The sequence below is a fragment of the Corythoichthys intestinalis genome, chromosome 16 (genome assembly GCF_030265065.1).
Source record: "Corythoichthys intestinalis isolate RoL2023-P3 chromosome 16, ASM3026506v1, whole genome shotgun sequence".
NCBI classification, from domain to species: domain Eukaryota; kingdom Metazoa; phylum Chordata; class Actinopteri; order Syngnathiformes; family Syngnathidae; genus Corythoichthys; species Corythoichthys intestinalis.
The window spans coordinates 29,319,026-29,333,831 of NC_080410.1; the positions used below are offsets into that span (position 1 = coordinate 29,319,026).

Sequence of the window (14,806 nt, forward strand, 5' to 3'; positions counted from 1 at the left end):
CCTCACGGATGCTGTCGCAAGCGCAACAGACGGTGGACCGCTTTTATACGGCAAGCGGGTGCTTCTTCTGCCATATTTGGTGGCCAACTATGTGACTTTTCGCTATGTTTAGCTGCTGCGTGTAACTTTTTAAACACTTTAACCCTGTGCGCCCTGCATTAAAAAGCAATGAACACTCCAGGGCTCTGGCTTATGGGCCTCATTTGGGGGGATCACATGAGATTAGAGCGTTGTTTGGGGCGTCATTGTGGAGGCCAGACAGAGAGGCTGGCGCTTCTTCACTGATTGCTCATGGCGTTGGCTTGTGATTGGCCTAAGCCGCCCAAAGACCGGAGACTGAACATACGCCCAATTGGCGACTGCTCATCCCGAGGAGGTCCTAAACAGATTCTGATTGTTATCAATGTGCTATTATTATCATATGGACAGCACGGCCTTGATTTGGCATGCCAAAGATCGTAACTCAATTTAGGGTAAATCAATTGATCCCATTAAAATCAATTAGAACGCTGTTAATGCATTCTGGCCCACGCCCTCCAAAAACACAACTTGTAAAAAAAAAAAAAGACATGGTACAAAAATAATACTTGGTTTTGCTGCATATTCATGATTTTTTGCGAAAATTTTGCTAAAAAACAATCAAGTATAGTAACTTTTAAAAATGGAACTTTCCTTCCAAAAGCTAGGGGTGTAAATCATGATGATACGATATCAATTCTTCTGATGATAGGATATTGACAGATATTACAGAGCTACAAATTCAAGGGCCTTCAATTGATATATTGATTGTCATCCGAGTTATCGATCCGGATCGATTTATTGTTTCACTCCTAATAAAATCCACTGACTGTCCTGTAAGAAGTGTGTCAACTGCGCAGATTTTTTCAAACATGTTCCATAATGAATTGACCCTCCAAAGTAAACACATAGTATAAAATGACATGATGTTGGATGACATAATGTTGCGTAGAGGGGAGCCACAGACACTAAGTGGTTGTCACTCACCCTTTGGCTGAGGTCACTTGAAGGTCTGCTGACAGCTGCATCCATTGTCTCTCAATGCGCTTTTGGCGAACCCCTTGTTGTGTTTTTTTTTTTTTTTGTCTCCCAGTTGTGGAAGGACAGTTTGATGATGATGGGGATGACCAGGCTACAGCACTTAAACTCAAAAAGCTTGTAAATCAGGATGCCAGTGTCTTCGCTTGAGATGACCTTTTAAAGCAAGCCTGTCACGAGCCACATCGTAGTTCTGGTTTACTTTGGAGACCCATTATGTCTGCCAGGCCAAACAAATATATGACAGCCTCATATTATTACATATAAATTGAATGAATATGTATACAATGTACAAACATGAGAGCCTCATATTATTACATATAAATTGAATGATTATGCATACAATGAACAAACATTAGTCATACGTTTAGATTTTTTTTTTTTAAGCGATTGCTACTTAATGATTGCAGTACAAAAAACTCACCTAACGTACAGTTGTCATGAGGCGATGGCGTCTCCATACAGTCCGAATTCAAAGTTTGTACTGGCTTTTAAAATGATTATCGGATAATATCGACATTGGTTTTTCATTATCGCATACCTGTCAACCAAAGGCCATTGCCAAGCTTACAAATAGTGACGTATGCCCTTACAAATTGGTGACTAATCTCACAACGTTCTATATACTGTAGAAGGTAAGAGTAACTAGTTATTTGGCAAAGTAACTGGTGTTACCTTTCATGTTTTTTTTTTTTTCCATTAAAAAAAAAAAAAAAAAAAAAAAAACATAATAATCTTTGCTTTGTTTGGAAATCGTTTAATGTTGTGAATCTACCGATAAAGTTGTTAAAATTGCTACCGTTTTTGCATTAGTTCCCTTCAGTCTACTTTCAACATGTTAAAGTTTTTAAACTATTTCATCATTTAAAGATAGATTCAAGTCAAGATTTTGCCGATTTAGGAGATTCAAGTCGAGATTTTGCCGATTTAGGAGTATTTTAGATAAAAAGTTACTTAAGTTCGCGAGGAAGGTTCACTACAACAGAGCCTTCTGAGAAGTCTACTGCTTCAAAATGGCAGCTGTTTATTAATGCCGCCGTCTGTCATTTCGCATGTAGTTCTATAAGCATTTGATATCTAGGCATAGATTGTAGGCCGTCGGCTACAGTCAGGAAATATTGGAGCCGCCTAGCATCGCATTTGCTACAGCGTCACAAACACTCTCTCAGTGTCTCTGACTTTTCTCTTATTCAACCAACGTAGTAACGCATTGTAACGCACATTGTCTCGTTGCCGAAACGGTGACAAAATCCGAACAGAGAAAAAAAAAAACGTAATGCACAAAAAACGTACATATTTTAAATGTACGGCGAACACATTTAAAAATCATTGCTCACTTGTACAAATTACGCCGAAACCGTACAACTTGACAGGTATGTTAGCAGTTTTGGGCCATGGTTTTTCATTATCGGTTTTGGGCCAATATACATATGGCAGTCCGTCATGTCCACTAAGTGCCTGCATGTGCGTGCCTGTGTGTTTCTTGACCCCCCTTATGGCGCTTTGGTGTAATTTTGAAAATCCCAGCACTTTATGCTGACGTAATCATATGTCAATGCGAGCTCATTGCGAATAGAGATGAAATGAAAAATGAATAAGCTAACGTCTGCAGTCGGTGGACACGCTACGTTAGTAGGTTATATTCTTCCTTTGCTCTGTATTCATGAGCGTTTTGTAGTAGGTTGGATATGTGTATATTTTGTTTTGTTAGCATTTGTGGGAAAATGTGGTGACGTTATTCTATTGCTTGCAAGCTATACTACCAGTTGCTATTTGAATTGATACGTTGTGCATACTTTGCTTTATTTGTGACTTTATTTCATATTATTGACAAAATATTCTGTTGTTTTTCGTTTTACAAAAAATATCCATGCTTTTGTCAAGAGAAAGATGACCACAGTAAAGCCAATTAAACTTTTCTCCAGCGTCTGACTTGTCTTTAAAGCCTGGTTTGTTCACAATCTTTCCATTTCTGTACCCCCACACACACTGAAGACAGAATAAGTGCCTTATTAGCATTTTGCACTTGAACTTCTTCCAAAAACTGATGTTTGCACTATTTTCATTTCAACAATAAATGTAGTGGAGCAATATAGGCCCATAATTTCAGTTGCAGTTCTAATTTTTCACAGAATGTTTATTTGGAAAACCATGACGTTGTTACATTTAGCAGTATTAAAGCATCCAGTGGGGCACCACGATACTTAGCAATAATAAGTCCACGACCGAATATATCGGTATCATTTTGTATTGGTATAGGACTTATGGAGTTGGGCAATGTTGGGTTATTGGTTAAAAAGTCATTATCTGGCAACTCTACTTTAAACAGGTTTATTTCATGCCGAATTTGGATGTTTTATAGTAGTAGTGAATGGGGGAGTGCTTCATTTTGAAGCCATTCTTCATTGGCAATCTCTGGTAGCTACTGGGACATCAGTTTCCAAAAACGGGAGGTTGTCCATTGTGTACCACCAAATTCCAAGTCCTGTACACTCCCAATGTCTGGGGATCGGAGTGGGGATTTCGCCCTTGCATTGTTTTTGCTCATCTCTAGTCTCAGCCTGATCTTCAGATGAGGGGCCAGAACTGGCTCGTGCTTCTGCTCCTCCTGGTTCATGTTGACAACTAATATTAGATGGCCCATGATTGACAGGGAGTTCTCTCAGTTAAATGAATTGAACGTCCATCACTGTCAAATGTAGTGATTAAGTGACAGCAGTACCAGGTTTCAAGTGAGTGGCATGTGAACACAACGAGTGGTCCTCTCGAACCACGGGAGCGACTTAAACATGGAATGCCCGGCAGACAGCGAGAATGACTTTTTGAAATGCGGCGATTAGTTCAGAAGTCGAAGCGCGTCGTGTCGGGTCACGGCCCAAAAGGAGAATGTTTGCCTTACTAATCCACTTTCTAAAGGAGGAACGCAGCAGCTGCGTAGCCAGTCGGGTTATTTCAATACTTCAGCCGCTAATACGACTGGAAACTCTTTTTTTTGTTTATTTTTCATCGGAATTCCTGGCAGATGGTTTTTATAAACAATGACATCTCGTTCGCTATTTGCATTTCTAAAATGAGACCACCAATATGTTTCAAACACACACACACAAAAATATGTCGAGTTATTTTACCAAACTAACAATAGGAATAGTTTGTGAACTGTTATAAATATTGAAGGAATCCAAATTAAGGCAGTCTACAGTGGTGGAATCCAAATTAAGGCAGCCTCCTGTGGTAATATCCAGTAATGCAGTTTTTTTACAGCACTTCTCAGTCTCTAAACGTGATAAAAAAGACAAACTCCACAATATCAAGCGGTGAAAGACTTTTCATGGAAAGGAATAAATAAATTTTAATTTCCAAACCAACAACGAGCCAGTTTCGATTCAAGTTCATTAGGGTTTGTCCCGTTTAACATCCAGTGATTTCTCGCGCTTGTACTTCCTCATGTGAGCTGCAATGGTATTGGCGATTTCTATGTTTCTTTTGTTCTGACCAAAATATTCCAAAAATTGTCCGTCAGGTCCCACCAGGTACATGATGATTGTGTGGTCCACCTGGCAAACATAATAACAGTCAACGGAATCCTGGAAATCCCCCCCTTCCCACTACTAAAGAGTACAGGTAGTCCCCAGGTTACAACAGACCCCACTTACGCGATCTCGACTTTACGATGCCTGCGTCTCGTTGTTTTGTTTTTGGTTTTAATGTTGACTTTTGTCTTGTGATGCATGCTTTTTAATTGGCGCAGGAAGCGTAGAGCAGGTTGTACTTCTGCACGCGAGAGCATTTACAAACCCGCATACCTCACACACGGCAATGACGTCACGCGCACACGTGTAAGCAGCCGAGTCAAGAGGTGACAGCCTGCGTGCACATTTGTAACTTGTGAAGCATCCAGAGGCGACGGCTGTATATACCGTATTGGGCCGAATATAAGACGGCCCTGATTATAAGATGACCCCCTCTTTTTCAAGACTCAAGTTTGAAAAAAGACTTTTTGAACACCAAATTAATTTTTATACAGAAAATAATTACAGTACATCTGAAACAAATGATTATAACAATATATTTGACAGAAAAAGCATGTTATTTTGCCTCATTCAAATCTTAATGTCTGAACATTTAAATACGTAAACTAAAGTGCAATCACATTCGTAAATGAATGGCTTCTGGTTTTTGAAATGTGAATAAACCAATTTATTGTGAAAAAACAACAAAATTGCAATAACTGCATTAACCATCAAAGTGAAGTCTAACTATAACTGTAGTCTTGAAACAAATCTGAATAAGGAAAAACATTGCAATAAAATAATGCACACTGGTTAAACTTGAGAGTAGCTGAGATCTGTCATAACAGAAATTTGCTTTAATGATATCTGGCGCCATCTAGCGTCGTGAATGGGTATAATCTCTAGACTGCGAATATAAGACAACACCCACTTTTCCAGTCTTATTTCAATGCAAAAACACACCGTCTTGTATTCGGGCCAGTACGGTAACCCCTTTTGTACTGTTTAATGTGCGTTTTCAATTGTGGTCGGATACTTGGAGCGAGTTTATGTGATCGTTTTTGATGATGAGTGGACGCCAACTGGTACATGCTAATCATTTGTTATTGCTGTATCAGCAGCTACTTGTAAACACAAACTTAAATTGCGGTTATTGATGATGAGACTGGTTTAATTTAATTTTATTTTATTTCATTTTAATTCTGCAAGTGTTGATGTCATGAGCAGCTGAATAAAGACAGCAAACCACACAGACGTCCGACATCGTCATTTCGGAGCTCAGCTCACCGTCTAGCTAGGACTTAGCTCCAACGTCTTGGCGAGGACAGTACAATGACGTATAATGCATGTTTTTGGATATTTTTTTTTTTTAGAGGGTCTTTTGAGGTATTTAACTTCGACTTACGCGGAAATCCTGGTTACATCGCCAGCGCAGGAATGGAACTCGTTCATTAACCGGGGACTACCTGTACTTTGTCTAATCGTTTGAGCCAACTCACGATATAGTCGTTATCTTCGTCTTTGGGTCCTTGACTATAGTAAACTCTGTAAGCTCTCGAGACTTGCTCCACTTGAGCTGTGCTGCCCGTCAGACCAATCAGCTTTGGCGAAAACTCTAGAAAAACACAGGGAGGTAAAGGAATGAAAACGTGTCACAAAATGTTTCCTACCTAAACTCTAGGTTTTATTAAGTGAAATGTAAGACACTTTAAAACCACTTCATTCTTCAAGTCCATATGGATCAGACATCTATTGTCATCAATGGCACCAAACATGCACCTTTAACGTAGACTGCCATGGCTTCTGGCGTGTCCCTCTCAGGGTCGATGGTGATGAGAATTGGCGTCAACTTGGGAAGGGACTTGATTTTGTCTATAAACAACGGAAAAAAAAAAAAACACAACGAGATGGCGCAAAGCGATGGGTCAAAAAGGGCATGATTATATGTTGTTATTTACCAATTTCATCGACCACCTCGATCATCTTTTCCAGCTCATCGGGACAGATGTCGGGACAGTGCGTAAAACCAAAGTAGATAAGCACCCATTGGCCCAGGAAGTCGTCGCTAGTCACAGACTTCTTGTTGTGGTCCACCAGCGTAAACGGGCCTCCCAAATCCGGCCGCCCGATTGACTTGTTGCGCTCTTTCGCGATCACTGCAAGCCAGCTCATTGTTAAACATGTGAATGACCATCTTTGTTACAGAGATGCCTTGACTTAAGAGTTTCAGTAAGGTTACCGTTTCTAGCTTCATCACTTACTTAATTCTTTTTCACTCTTTAAGTATTTCATCCCGCCGAGCAGTGCTCCTCCAATGGCGAAGGTGACCGCTAAAGATTTCCATGTGACGGGCTTTAGAAAATACAAATGACACAATTGATGTCTTTTACAAATAAACAGAACCTTTGCAATATTGCAGTTTAACATTCGCCACTCCCGTCTGGCTGATTCATTGGCTGCCTGATATTAACCCTTTTCAAAATTCCCCCCCCCCAAAATCTGCAGGTTTTTGTAATGGTTTCATTTTATTAACTCACCCCAGACTTTTTGGATTTGTCCTTTGATGAAGGCGATGGAGGAAGGGTACAAAACTGCTTGGAGTTCTGCGGATATTGACACAGTTTTGCTCGGCAGGAGTGCCACTCCCTCAAATTCACCTGTCAATCAAATGATGGACGAGTGAGCAGGTCAGCCAGTCAATCGGATGATGCATTTGTGAATTAATAATGAAATCCTACAACTTCAGAACGTACTGGCGGTTTCCACACCAAGATAAAAATCCATTAAACAAGAACACTTCATGTGTTCAATAGATTAAATTTGTACTTTCTATATAAGAAACAGCCCTTAGCATATTGCCGTACAGTGTAAAAAGAATGTTAATACGTACCTACCTCTCTGGCTTTGTTAATTGCATTAAATGTATATGTTTAGCGTAAAATTGCGCTTTTCTAAGTGGACTTTGGTGCTGACCTACCAGGCAGCAGACATTTGTCGTTGACGGTGACAGCGTGCGCGTCGGTTCAATGTTTCTCCGTAAGAGGAGGTGGATAAGTCTGACGTTTTGTAAGAGCTTAAAATCACCACCAAGACGGTGAAACAAAACACCTACAGACATATTTCAGTGGCCTCCAAGATGACAAAATGTGATATAAGGAGATACCGGAACTCAACATTTATTAGCTGATCTCAGGTCAGCTCTATGAACGGGGATGGTTCGGAGCAGACGCTTTAGCTGCTCTCAGATCAGCGGGCTCTAACAGGCTGAAATAGTTATTTCTTCTTCTTATACGTTTTAGTACCTTTGCTGCCCTCTGAAGGATATAAAGAGTACTAAAATTTCTAGTCAATTGAACGTAAAAGCACAAAATCATACATTGAAACTAGGGTTGGGAATCTCTGGCACAGAGGTTGCGCTAGACTTTTTCGTTGTCTGTCATTTTGACTGACAGGGTCATAAAAATACGGTCATAATCTATTTTTACCCGTCACTTAAATTTTTAAAATGACTATCTTGATGCAGTCACTATATGTATATACACAATAATACAATAATACTTTATAATATAAAGTAACTAACATTAGTGCAGTCATGCATTACAGTAAGCAGGCCAGTGCTGTGTTTCCATATATATTTTTATTATATTATGTATATACAGGATATATATATATATATATATATATATATATATATATATATATATCCCCCCCCCCCATGTATTACATTTAATAATAAAATATTATATTAATCCAATTATATATATATATATATATATACATTTTTTTTTTTTTTTTTAATTTTAAAATTATTATTATTAAATAAAAATGCACGTTGATACGACGCACATAAAGGAAACTTCAATTTTTAAAAAAATCGTTAGAAAATTGTATGGACTTACAATCCGCTAGCTTGTTGTTTCCTGTTGTCTTCCGAAATACACCTGGATGACGGCGCGTCAAGTGTTCGTTCATAGCCGACGTGCTACCGTGGTATGCAAGCTCAGCTTAGCAAAAAGAGTACACACAGTGGTGGCACCCTCCATATTTTCCTTGAAATAATTTCAGGCTCTGGCTAGTCTGGTCCGCTTTTTTGGCTTTATGCCGCTTTCACCGTGTTACCAATACTGCCCTTCTTGGTAATTGGCAGTGTTTTCAACTGCTCGCCGCAGTGAGGAGTGAACCGGCGATTCACTTGATTCGTTGTCATCCTTCATCCTCCACTGCATCAGTCCCTCTTTTTTCACCTCTTTTATCAACACCATCGCCGTTTTGGGGCTTTTTCAAGAAACTTCGGACACTCAGTTGCCTTGACATTTCTCCGAGTAAGGCCAACGACGTCATGCATCAAGAGAGACAATAGCTAATTAATATGCTCACTCGCCACCCTGTGGTCTGGGGTGTGAATTGCATCCTGTCAAAATGACAGATGGACTTCAGTTTTTTCCGTCACCGTTTTAAAAAACCGGTCAATGACGGAAAATATTCAGTTAGCGCGACCCCTGCTCTGGCATGAAGCCGATTCGATATGTATCTAGATACACAGGTTACGATTCGATTCAAACACGATACATTTTTAAGGCCGACCGATTCGATACGATTCGATACAGTTTAAGAACGATACGGTTCGATACAGAGTGAAAACGATACGATAGTAAACATTTGTTGTTTGTGTTCGTACAGTATTTTAAACATATAAAAAAGACCACATTTCTAATAGGAAAATTAAACAACAAAATGTCATACCAATGTTGTGTTTTATTCTTTTATGGAAAAAAAATATATATGACCGTCATTTTGTTTTATGGGATTAATAATAAAATAAAACTCCAGTGACAGACAACAATGAAGTGCAGTAATTCAATTACTGTATTTCCTGGTGTTTCGAACACAAGCGGTAAGTAATTTAAGTGCAAACTTTCAACGTAAACATCTTACAAACAAAAAATATTAATTATATGCAGCAGCTCTAGAAAAAAAGAATGAAACCTGCAATATTATCATAAATAAATAATACATTATGCTTTACCACTAGTATAATTGGGGGAATAAAAACATGGCATTTTAGACAGACAGGTCAATAATCATTACTTTAACCTTATACACAGCAGAGTCTTTCACTTATGCCTGTGCTTCCACATTTTTTTATTCCTCATCACTGTCCATATCTTTTTTGAAGGGCAGATTTTTTCTTGAGGAAGATCAACTAATCCACATGTTAATGTTTAATTAGACTGCGTTTTGTGGAAAAAAATCTCCAGAGGGTCGTGCTGCCCTTTCCACCATTGTAGTAGGTTATTTTTCAGGGTTAGAAACTCACGATCTCTGTACCGTTCCACACTTCACACTAGCTCTGTCCCATGCGAACAGATCTGGCTGCCTTCCTCACATCAAAGTCCGACTTTTGCTTTTCCTGGGTGCGTTGAAAATCAATCGCTGCACGTCACTGGTGTCGATGCTCAAACTGTCCGTTGTTTTAGCATGTTGCTTCGTTGCCACTACTAGTTTCGTTTTCGTTTTGGGCTGTGAAGAAAACGCTACGCAGCGTGCGTTACAGTGGTTTTGTTAGCTCTTGCGTTGTTATGATACGCCCGTGACGATAGGGTAATGACGGCGACCAGTAGCGGTTCTGCCGAAATGCAGGGGAAGTTGTGCGTGCGGTCTCAATCTAATCGCACTGTGTGGTGAAAAACACAAGCGCAGCATGTGAAGTAAAAGCTAAATTATCATCCCATTAAGCAATGCATTGATCTAGGCATTAGAAGCCGATTCTTGTGCTCGTGATAGCCGAATTCTATCTCTACTATCGGTTCATTGAATATTTAATGGCTAATTACTGTCGAATGGTAACTTTACTATCGATACAGCTGTATCTCTCACCTGTAAAACCGGATATCCGGTCGTATCGGTTTATTGTTCTCAAGCTTAATTGAAACGTTAAATTCACGATTATGCGCTGTAATTTTGTAGAAGCACCAAAACTGTTAAAAAAAAAAAAAATGGTAAACAGTAGTACTGATTCAATCATTTTACTCAAGGAAAAAGTAAAAAAAGAAAAACGTACTCATTTTGATAGATGTATTTATTTTTATAGCACAATGTAAAAAACGTTGGGACAAGGTATATCATCTTATTTCACAAAAAATACTGCTAAATTTAATGAGACAATTATAGCTCAAAACAGCACATCTTGCTTCATCAAGCAGTTATTGGTCCATAATTTTCAGTCATACAGACAATGAAGTGTGGCTTTGTTGCTGTCAAAGTGCAGTCTTGCAGTGGGATGGCCAGTTAGCTCGCAGTTCCTCGTGAGCGTGGAAGTAAAACCAGCTTACAAACGGGAAAAGGGTGACGAGGATGGCTGCCGACACTCTCAGTTTACCCACCGCCGACCTACGGTTCGACAAAATGCGGAGCAAACTTTATTATATGCAAACAAAAACAACTTGATGTGTTGACGTCGACAGCACCTTCCGGAGTGACGACACAGCAGAAGCCACAACACTGTCAACACCACACCACCAAACTCTCTAAAAACAAACAAAAAGGAGTTTGTACATTAAAATATCAACATGATTTTTATTGTACAATTCAGCCAGAGTATGAGAAATTTCAAAATCTAATTTATATAAATAAAAAATAAAACAAGACTATCCCAGCCCATCAAAATAATCTAAACCTTGTAATATTTGTGTGTGTGGGGGGGGGGTTGCTCTGCACATTTAAAGGAGGTTTGAGTATACCTGGCCTCCTCTTCTTGGAAGACACCAGACATGTTCAGTCCATAAAGCTTCCATCCGATGATCAGAAGCATCCCAGTGCACAGCATGATGTGCAGGTCAGCTACACGTCTCCATGGCAACATTTCTGTAAAAATCGCAGACTGTAGTGTTGTTTCTGGCCGACAGATGTCGAGTCAGTTTTGAACTGGGAACCCTCCCAGTAAAAACGGATCAGACGTCTATTGCTGCCAGTGCCACAGAAACATGATAATTTACTGCCAGACCTCGGACTTCAAATGGATTGGACGTTTATTGCAGTCAATGGCACTGAACCAATTAAAAATATTTTAAGGTCTCTTCACCATCCAGTTCAGTCCATTTCCTTAAAGCGACGATCAGCAACCAGTGGCTCTAGAGCCACATGCAGCCCTTTAGCGCTGCTCTAGTGGCTCCCTAGAGCTTTTTCAAAAATGTTTAAAAATGGAAAAAGATGGGAGAGGAACATATATTATTTTGTTTTAATGTTTTTTGTAGGAGGACAAACATGGCACAAACATTCTTCTAATTCATTAATATTGTAATGATGTGGCGGCACGGTGGCTGAGTGGTTAGCACGTCCGCCTCACAGTTCTGAGATCAAGGGTTCGGGCTTCGGCCTGTCTGGAGTTTGCATGCGTGGGTTTCCTCCGGGAACTCCGGTTTCCTCCCACATTGATTGAACACTCTAAATTGTCCGTAGGTATGAGTGTGTGCGTGAATGGTTGTATGATGAGAGTGGCTGGAAACCAGTTCAGGGTGTCCCCTGCCTACTGCCCGTAGTTAGCTGGGATAGGCTCCAGCACCTCCGCGACCCTCGTGAGGAAAAGCGGCATGGAAAATGAATGAATGTAATGATGTGTCGTGAACCGGTGAGTCATGTACTGCAGGTCCAATATGGCTCAACATTTTGGATTGCCGACCCCTTATGGAGGAAGATTTGTGTCTTTATTATTCAGTCAAGAAGTTGCTTCAATCAAAATATATATTTTCAATAAAACAAAGTCACTTAAATTTAAAAAAAAAAAAAAAAAAAAAAAAAAGTGAATGCAAAAATAATTTTGAAACTTCTCAACTTTTTTGATTGTTTTTTTTGATTGAAGTTTTTTTTTTTTTTTTTTTGATTGAAAACCCCTTTTTGATTGAAGTAATGTTGTTTTGCATTTGGCCAGGGCATTTGTGTCTTTAATATTCAATCAAAAAATAAATTGCTTCAAACAAAAAAAATACTTTAAGAAAAATTTCGATCATAGAAAAAGAAGTTATTGAATGCGAAAAAATATTTGAGACTTAAAAATTTGCATTTGAACACTTATTTTTTCATTGAATAGGTTTTCTTTGATTGAAAATTTGAAGCAATCCTTTTTGTGTGTGGGCCATATTATGGGTAAGACATTTGTGTCTAAATCATTCAATCCCCAAAAAAGTTGCTTCAATACAAAAAAAAAAAAATATATATATATATATATATATATATATATATATATATATATACTTTTTTTTTAAATCAAAGAAAAAAATTAATTTGCAAAAAAATAGTGCCCTTTCCAAAGATAAATAAAAATAATATTTAACATATAACATATATATATATATTTTTTTAAGAAAATGTCACTTTTTTTTAAGTGCAAAACGTTTTATACCATCTTTTTTGATTGAAGAGGAAAGGGTTTTGAAGGCACTTTTTTTTTTTATATTGAATAATTTTGACACAAATGTTGCACTTCCCTATTGGTCAGACATATTTGAGTGACAAGTGGCTACGCCTATGGGGCAAGCCTTAAAAGCTTGATGACGCAAGAATCATGACCATCACTCCTTGGGCCGGTGTAGGTTCACTACCCTCTTCCCCTCACTATCCACTCGCTCTCGCTATATAAGCTACATAATTGGCCGAGGAAATGCTGTCCCGTGAAATGCCTGTTTAAAAATGTTCCCGTTGTTACTTTTTGCGTTCGCTTAAAAGTGCTCATTTAAAAAGGAAAATCGATGGATGATACTACACACAGAGCGTATTATTAACAGATGCTAAAGTTGTATATTCATATAGCGAGAATAAGGAACGTCACTGACAAGCGCAGGCCCCTGCGAGTGGATAGTGAGGGGACTAGGATAGTGCGCCTACACCGGCTTGAGCCGAAAATAGCGCGCTTCAGGCGGACAACGGGCTGCATGCCTTTCTATGATTGAAATGGTTTTTTTGTTTTTTGTTTTTTTTGATTGAAGTGATTTTTCTTTTAACAATATTTTTTTGCTTGATGAAACTATTTTTTTTATTTGATAATAAATACACAAATGCCATAGCCAAAATGTGGCACAAACGCAAAACAAAATTACTTCAATTAAAAAAAAAAAAAAAACTTGACTTGAATCAAAAAAAAAAGAGAAAGTTTTCAAATGCATTTTTTGAGTATCAAATGTTTGCATTCAAACACTTTTTTTTTTTTTTTATCAAAGTGACTTATTTTATTGAAAATATATATTTTAATTGAAGAAACTTTTTTTATTATTATTGAATAATAAAGAGACAAATCTACCTCCATAACCCCTGCCTTAAATGACTAGTGAGACCTGACACATTCAATATGGCAGTCACGTTGACGCAAGACCGCTCAACGAGGCGTATATTGGTTTGCGTACCTGTCACGTGGGGTTTGAGGCCAATGAGCGCACAGAGGAGGGCGGGGATGCCGTAACCGAACTGCAACACAAAAAGTGGCACAAAACACGTTTATTACTCTCTAAAATCTATTTAAAGGCCAATATATTTACGGCCTGTGTGTTTATGAATTACCATCCACAAGGCTGCGTCCGGGTCGTTGATCTGGCCGACACAGTACAAGGGTTCTGAGATAAACAACGTGAATAACTTTACGTTGAATGAGTTTAAACGCTCACCTGTACGTACGTAGCCAAGCCAAAGAATAAAGACATCATCCCATTGCAAGCACGCCAAACAACAAGCATCCAGGTGGTCGCAGTGTACGCGCTGACTTGAAGTCCCATTGCCTTCTCTGGCCGCCCGCACGGGACGTCAAGGCGCCCCTTTTCAAGCGTTCCCGTACAGTCCCCAGTTGGGATTCGACTGTAATTTCCCTTTTCTTTGAATTCCATTTTTGTTTGGTTCATATGTCGCGACTGTCCAGAAGGGACGCAATTTTACATTTTGATCTCAAACGCGATGGGGGAATTAGTACTCAAAATATGAGTGTTGAAGCAAACGTGAAAGTGATCTTTTTACGTCCAATGAACCAGAGCATGGCCTGGGTCTAAAGTGCAAAGTTTATGTTTTTTTTTTTTTTTCAACCTCACTTCCGGGTTTGTTTTGGCCAGCGAGTCTGTGTTGCGTCGATACCGCCCAAAATAAATAACACAATGTTAAATGAAAACGTTCAATTATTAAAACACTTGGATGTAAGTAAAATGAATAAAGTTTAACCGTACAAACAACATGTAATTTTAAAAATACGGCGTAACCGATTTTTA

The 14,806-nt window shown here is 38.9% G+C and overlaps 2 protein-coding genes across 3 annotated transcripts; both read right to left on the bottom strand.

Moving 5' to 3' along the window:
• Positions 1-4,379: 4,379 nt before the first annotated feature.
• LOC130904363 (protein SCO1 homolog, mitochondrial) lies at positions 4,380-7,794 on the bottom strand. Its single transcript, XM_057817084.1, has 7 exons — positions 7,543-7,794; positions 7,103-7,222; positions 6,827-6,917; positions 6,524-6,721; positions 6,345-6,437; positions 6,065-6,180; positions 4,380-4,610 (listed from the first exon to the last, which is right to left on the bottom strand). Exons 1-7 carry the CDS (start codon positions 7,681-7,683, stop codon positions 4,449-4,451), a joined length of 921 nt encoding a protein of 306 aa, XP_057673067.1. The 5' UTR covers positions 7,684-7,794; the 3' UTR covers positions 4,380-4,448.
• Positions 7,795-10,633: 2,839 nt separating this feature from the next.
• Positions 10,634-14,774, bottom strand: tmem220 (transmembrane protein 220). Of its 2 annotated transcripts, XM_057817220.1 has the most exons (6): positions 14,219-14,759; positions 14,115-14,144; positions 13,961-14,021; positions 11,306-11,429; positions 11,033-11,092; positions 10,634-10,955 (listed from the first exon to the last, which is right to left on the bottom strand). In XM_057817220.1, the coding sequence occupies exons 1-6, from the start codon at positions 14,447-14,449 to the stop codon at positions 10,823-10,825; spliced, it is 639 nt and encodes a 212-aa protein (XP_057673203.1). In that variant the 5' UTR covers positions 14,450-14,759; the 3' UTR covers positions 10,634-10,822. The 2 variants fall into 2 exon arrangements, with proteins under 2 accessions (XP_057673203.1, XP_057673204.1); XM_057817221.1 differs by lacking the exon at positions 14,115-14,144 and having other exon boundaries at positions 14,219-14,774.
• Positions 14,775-14,806: the final 32 nt, after the last annotated feature.

Coding starts and splice junctions, on each gene's coding strand:
- LOC130904363 (XM_057817084.1), bottom strand. CDS start 7,683: ATGTCTGTAGGTGTTTTGTTTCACCGTCTTGGTGGTGATTTTAAGCTC. Junction 7,223..7,542: donor CGACAAATGTCTGCTGCCTG/GTAGGTCAGCAC, acceptor TTTGATTGACAG/GTGAATTTGAGGGAGTGGCA. Junction 4,611..6,064: donor ACGAAGATAACGACTATATC/GTGAGTTGGCTC, acceptor TATGTTTGCCAG/GTGGACCACACAATCATCAT.
- tmem220 (XM_057817220.1), bottom strand. CDS start 14,449: ATGAACCAAACAAAAATGGAATTCAAAGAAAAGGGAAATTACAGTCGA. Junction 11,093..11,305: donor TTCCAAGAAGAGGAGGCCAG/GTATACTCAAAC, acceptor GTTTGTTTTTAG/AGAGTTTGGTGGTGTGGTGT. Junction 10,956..11,032: donor CTGTGTCGTCACTCCGGAAG/GTGCTGTCGACG, acceptor GTCGAACCGTAG/GTCGGCGGTGGGTAAACTGA.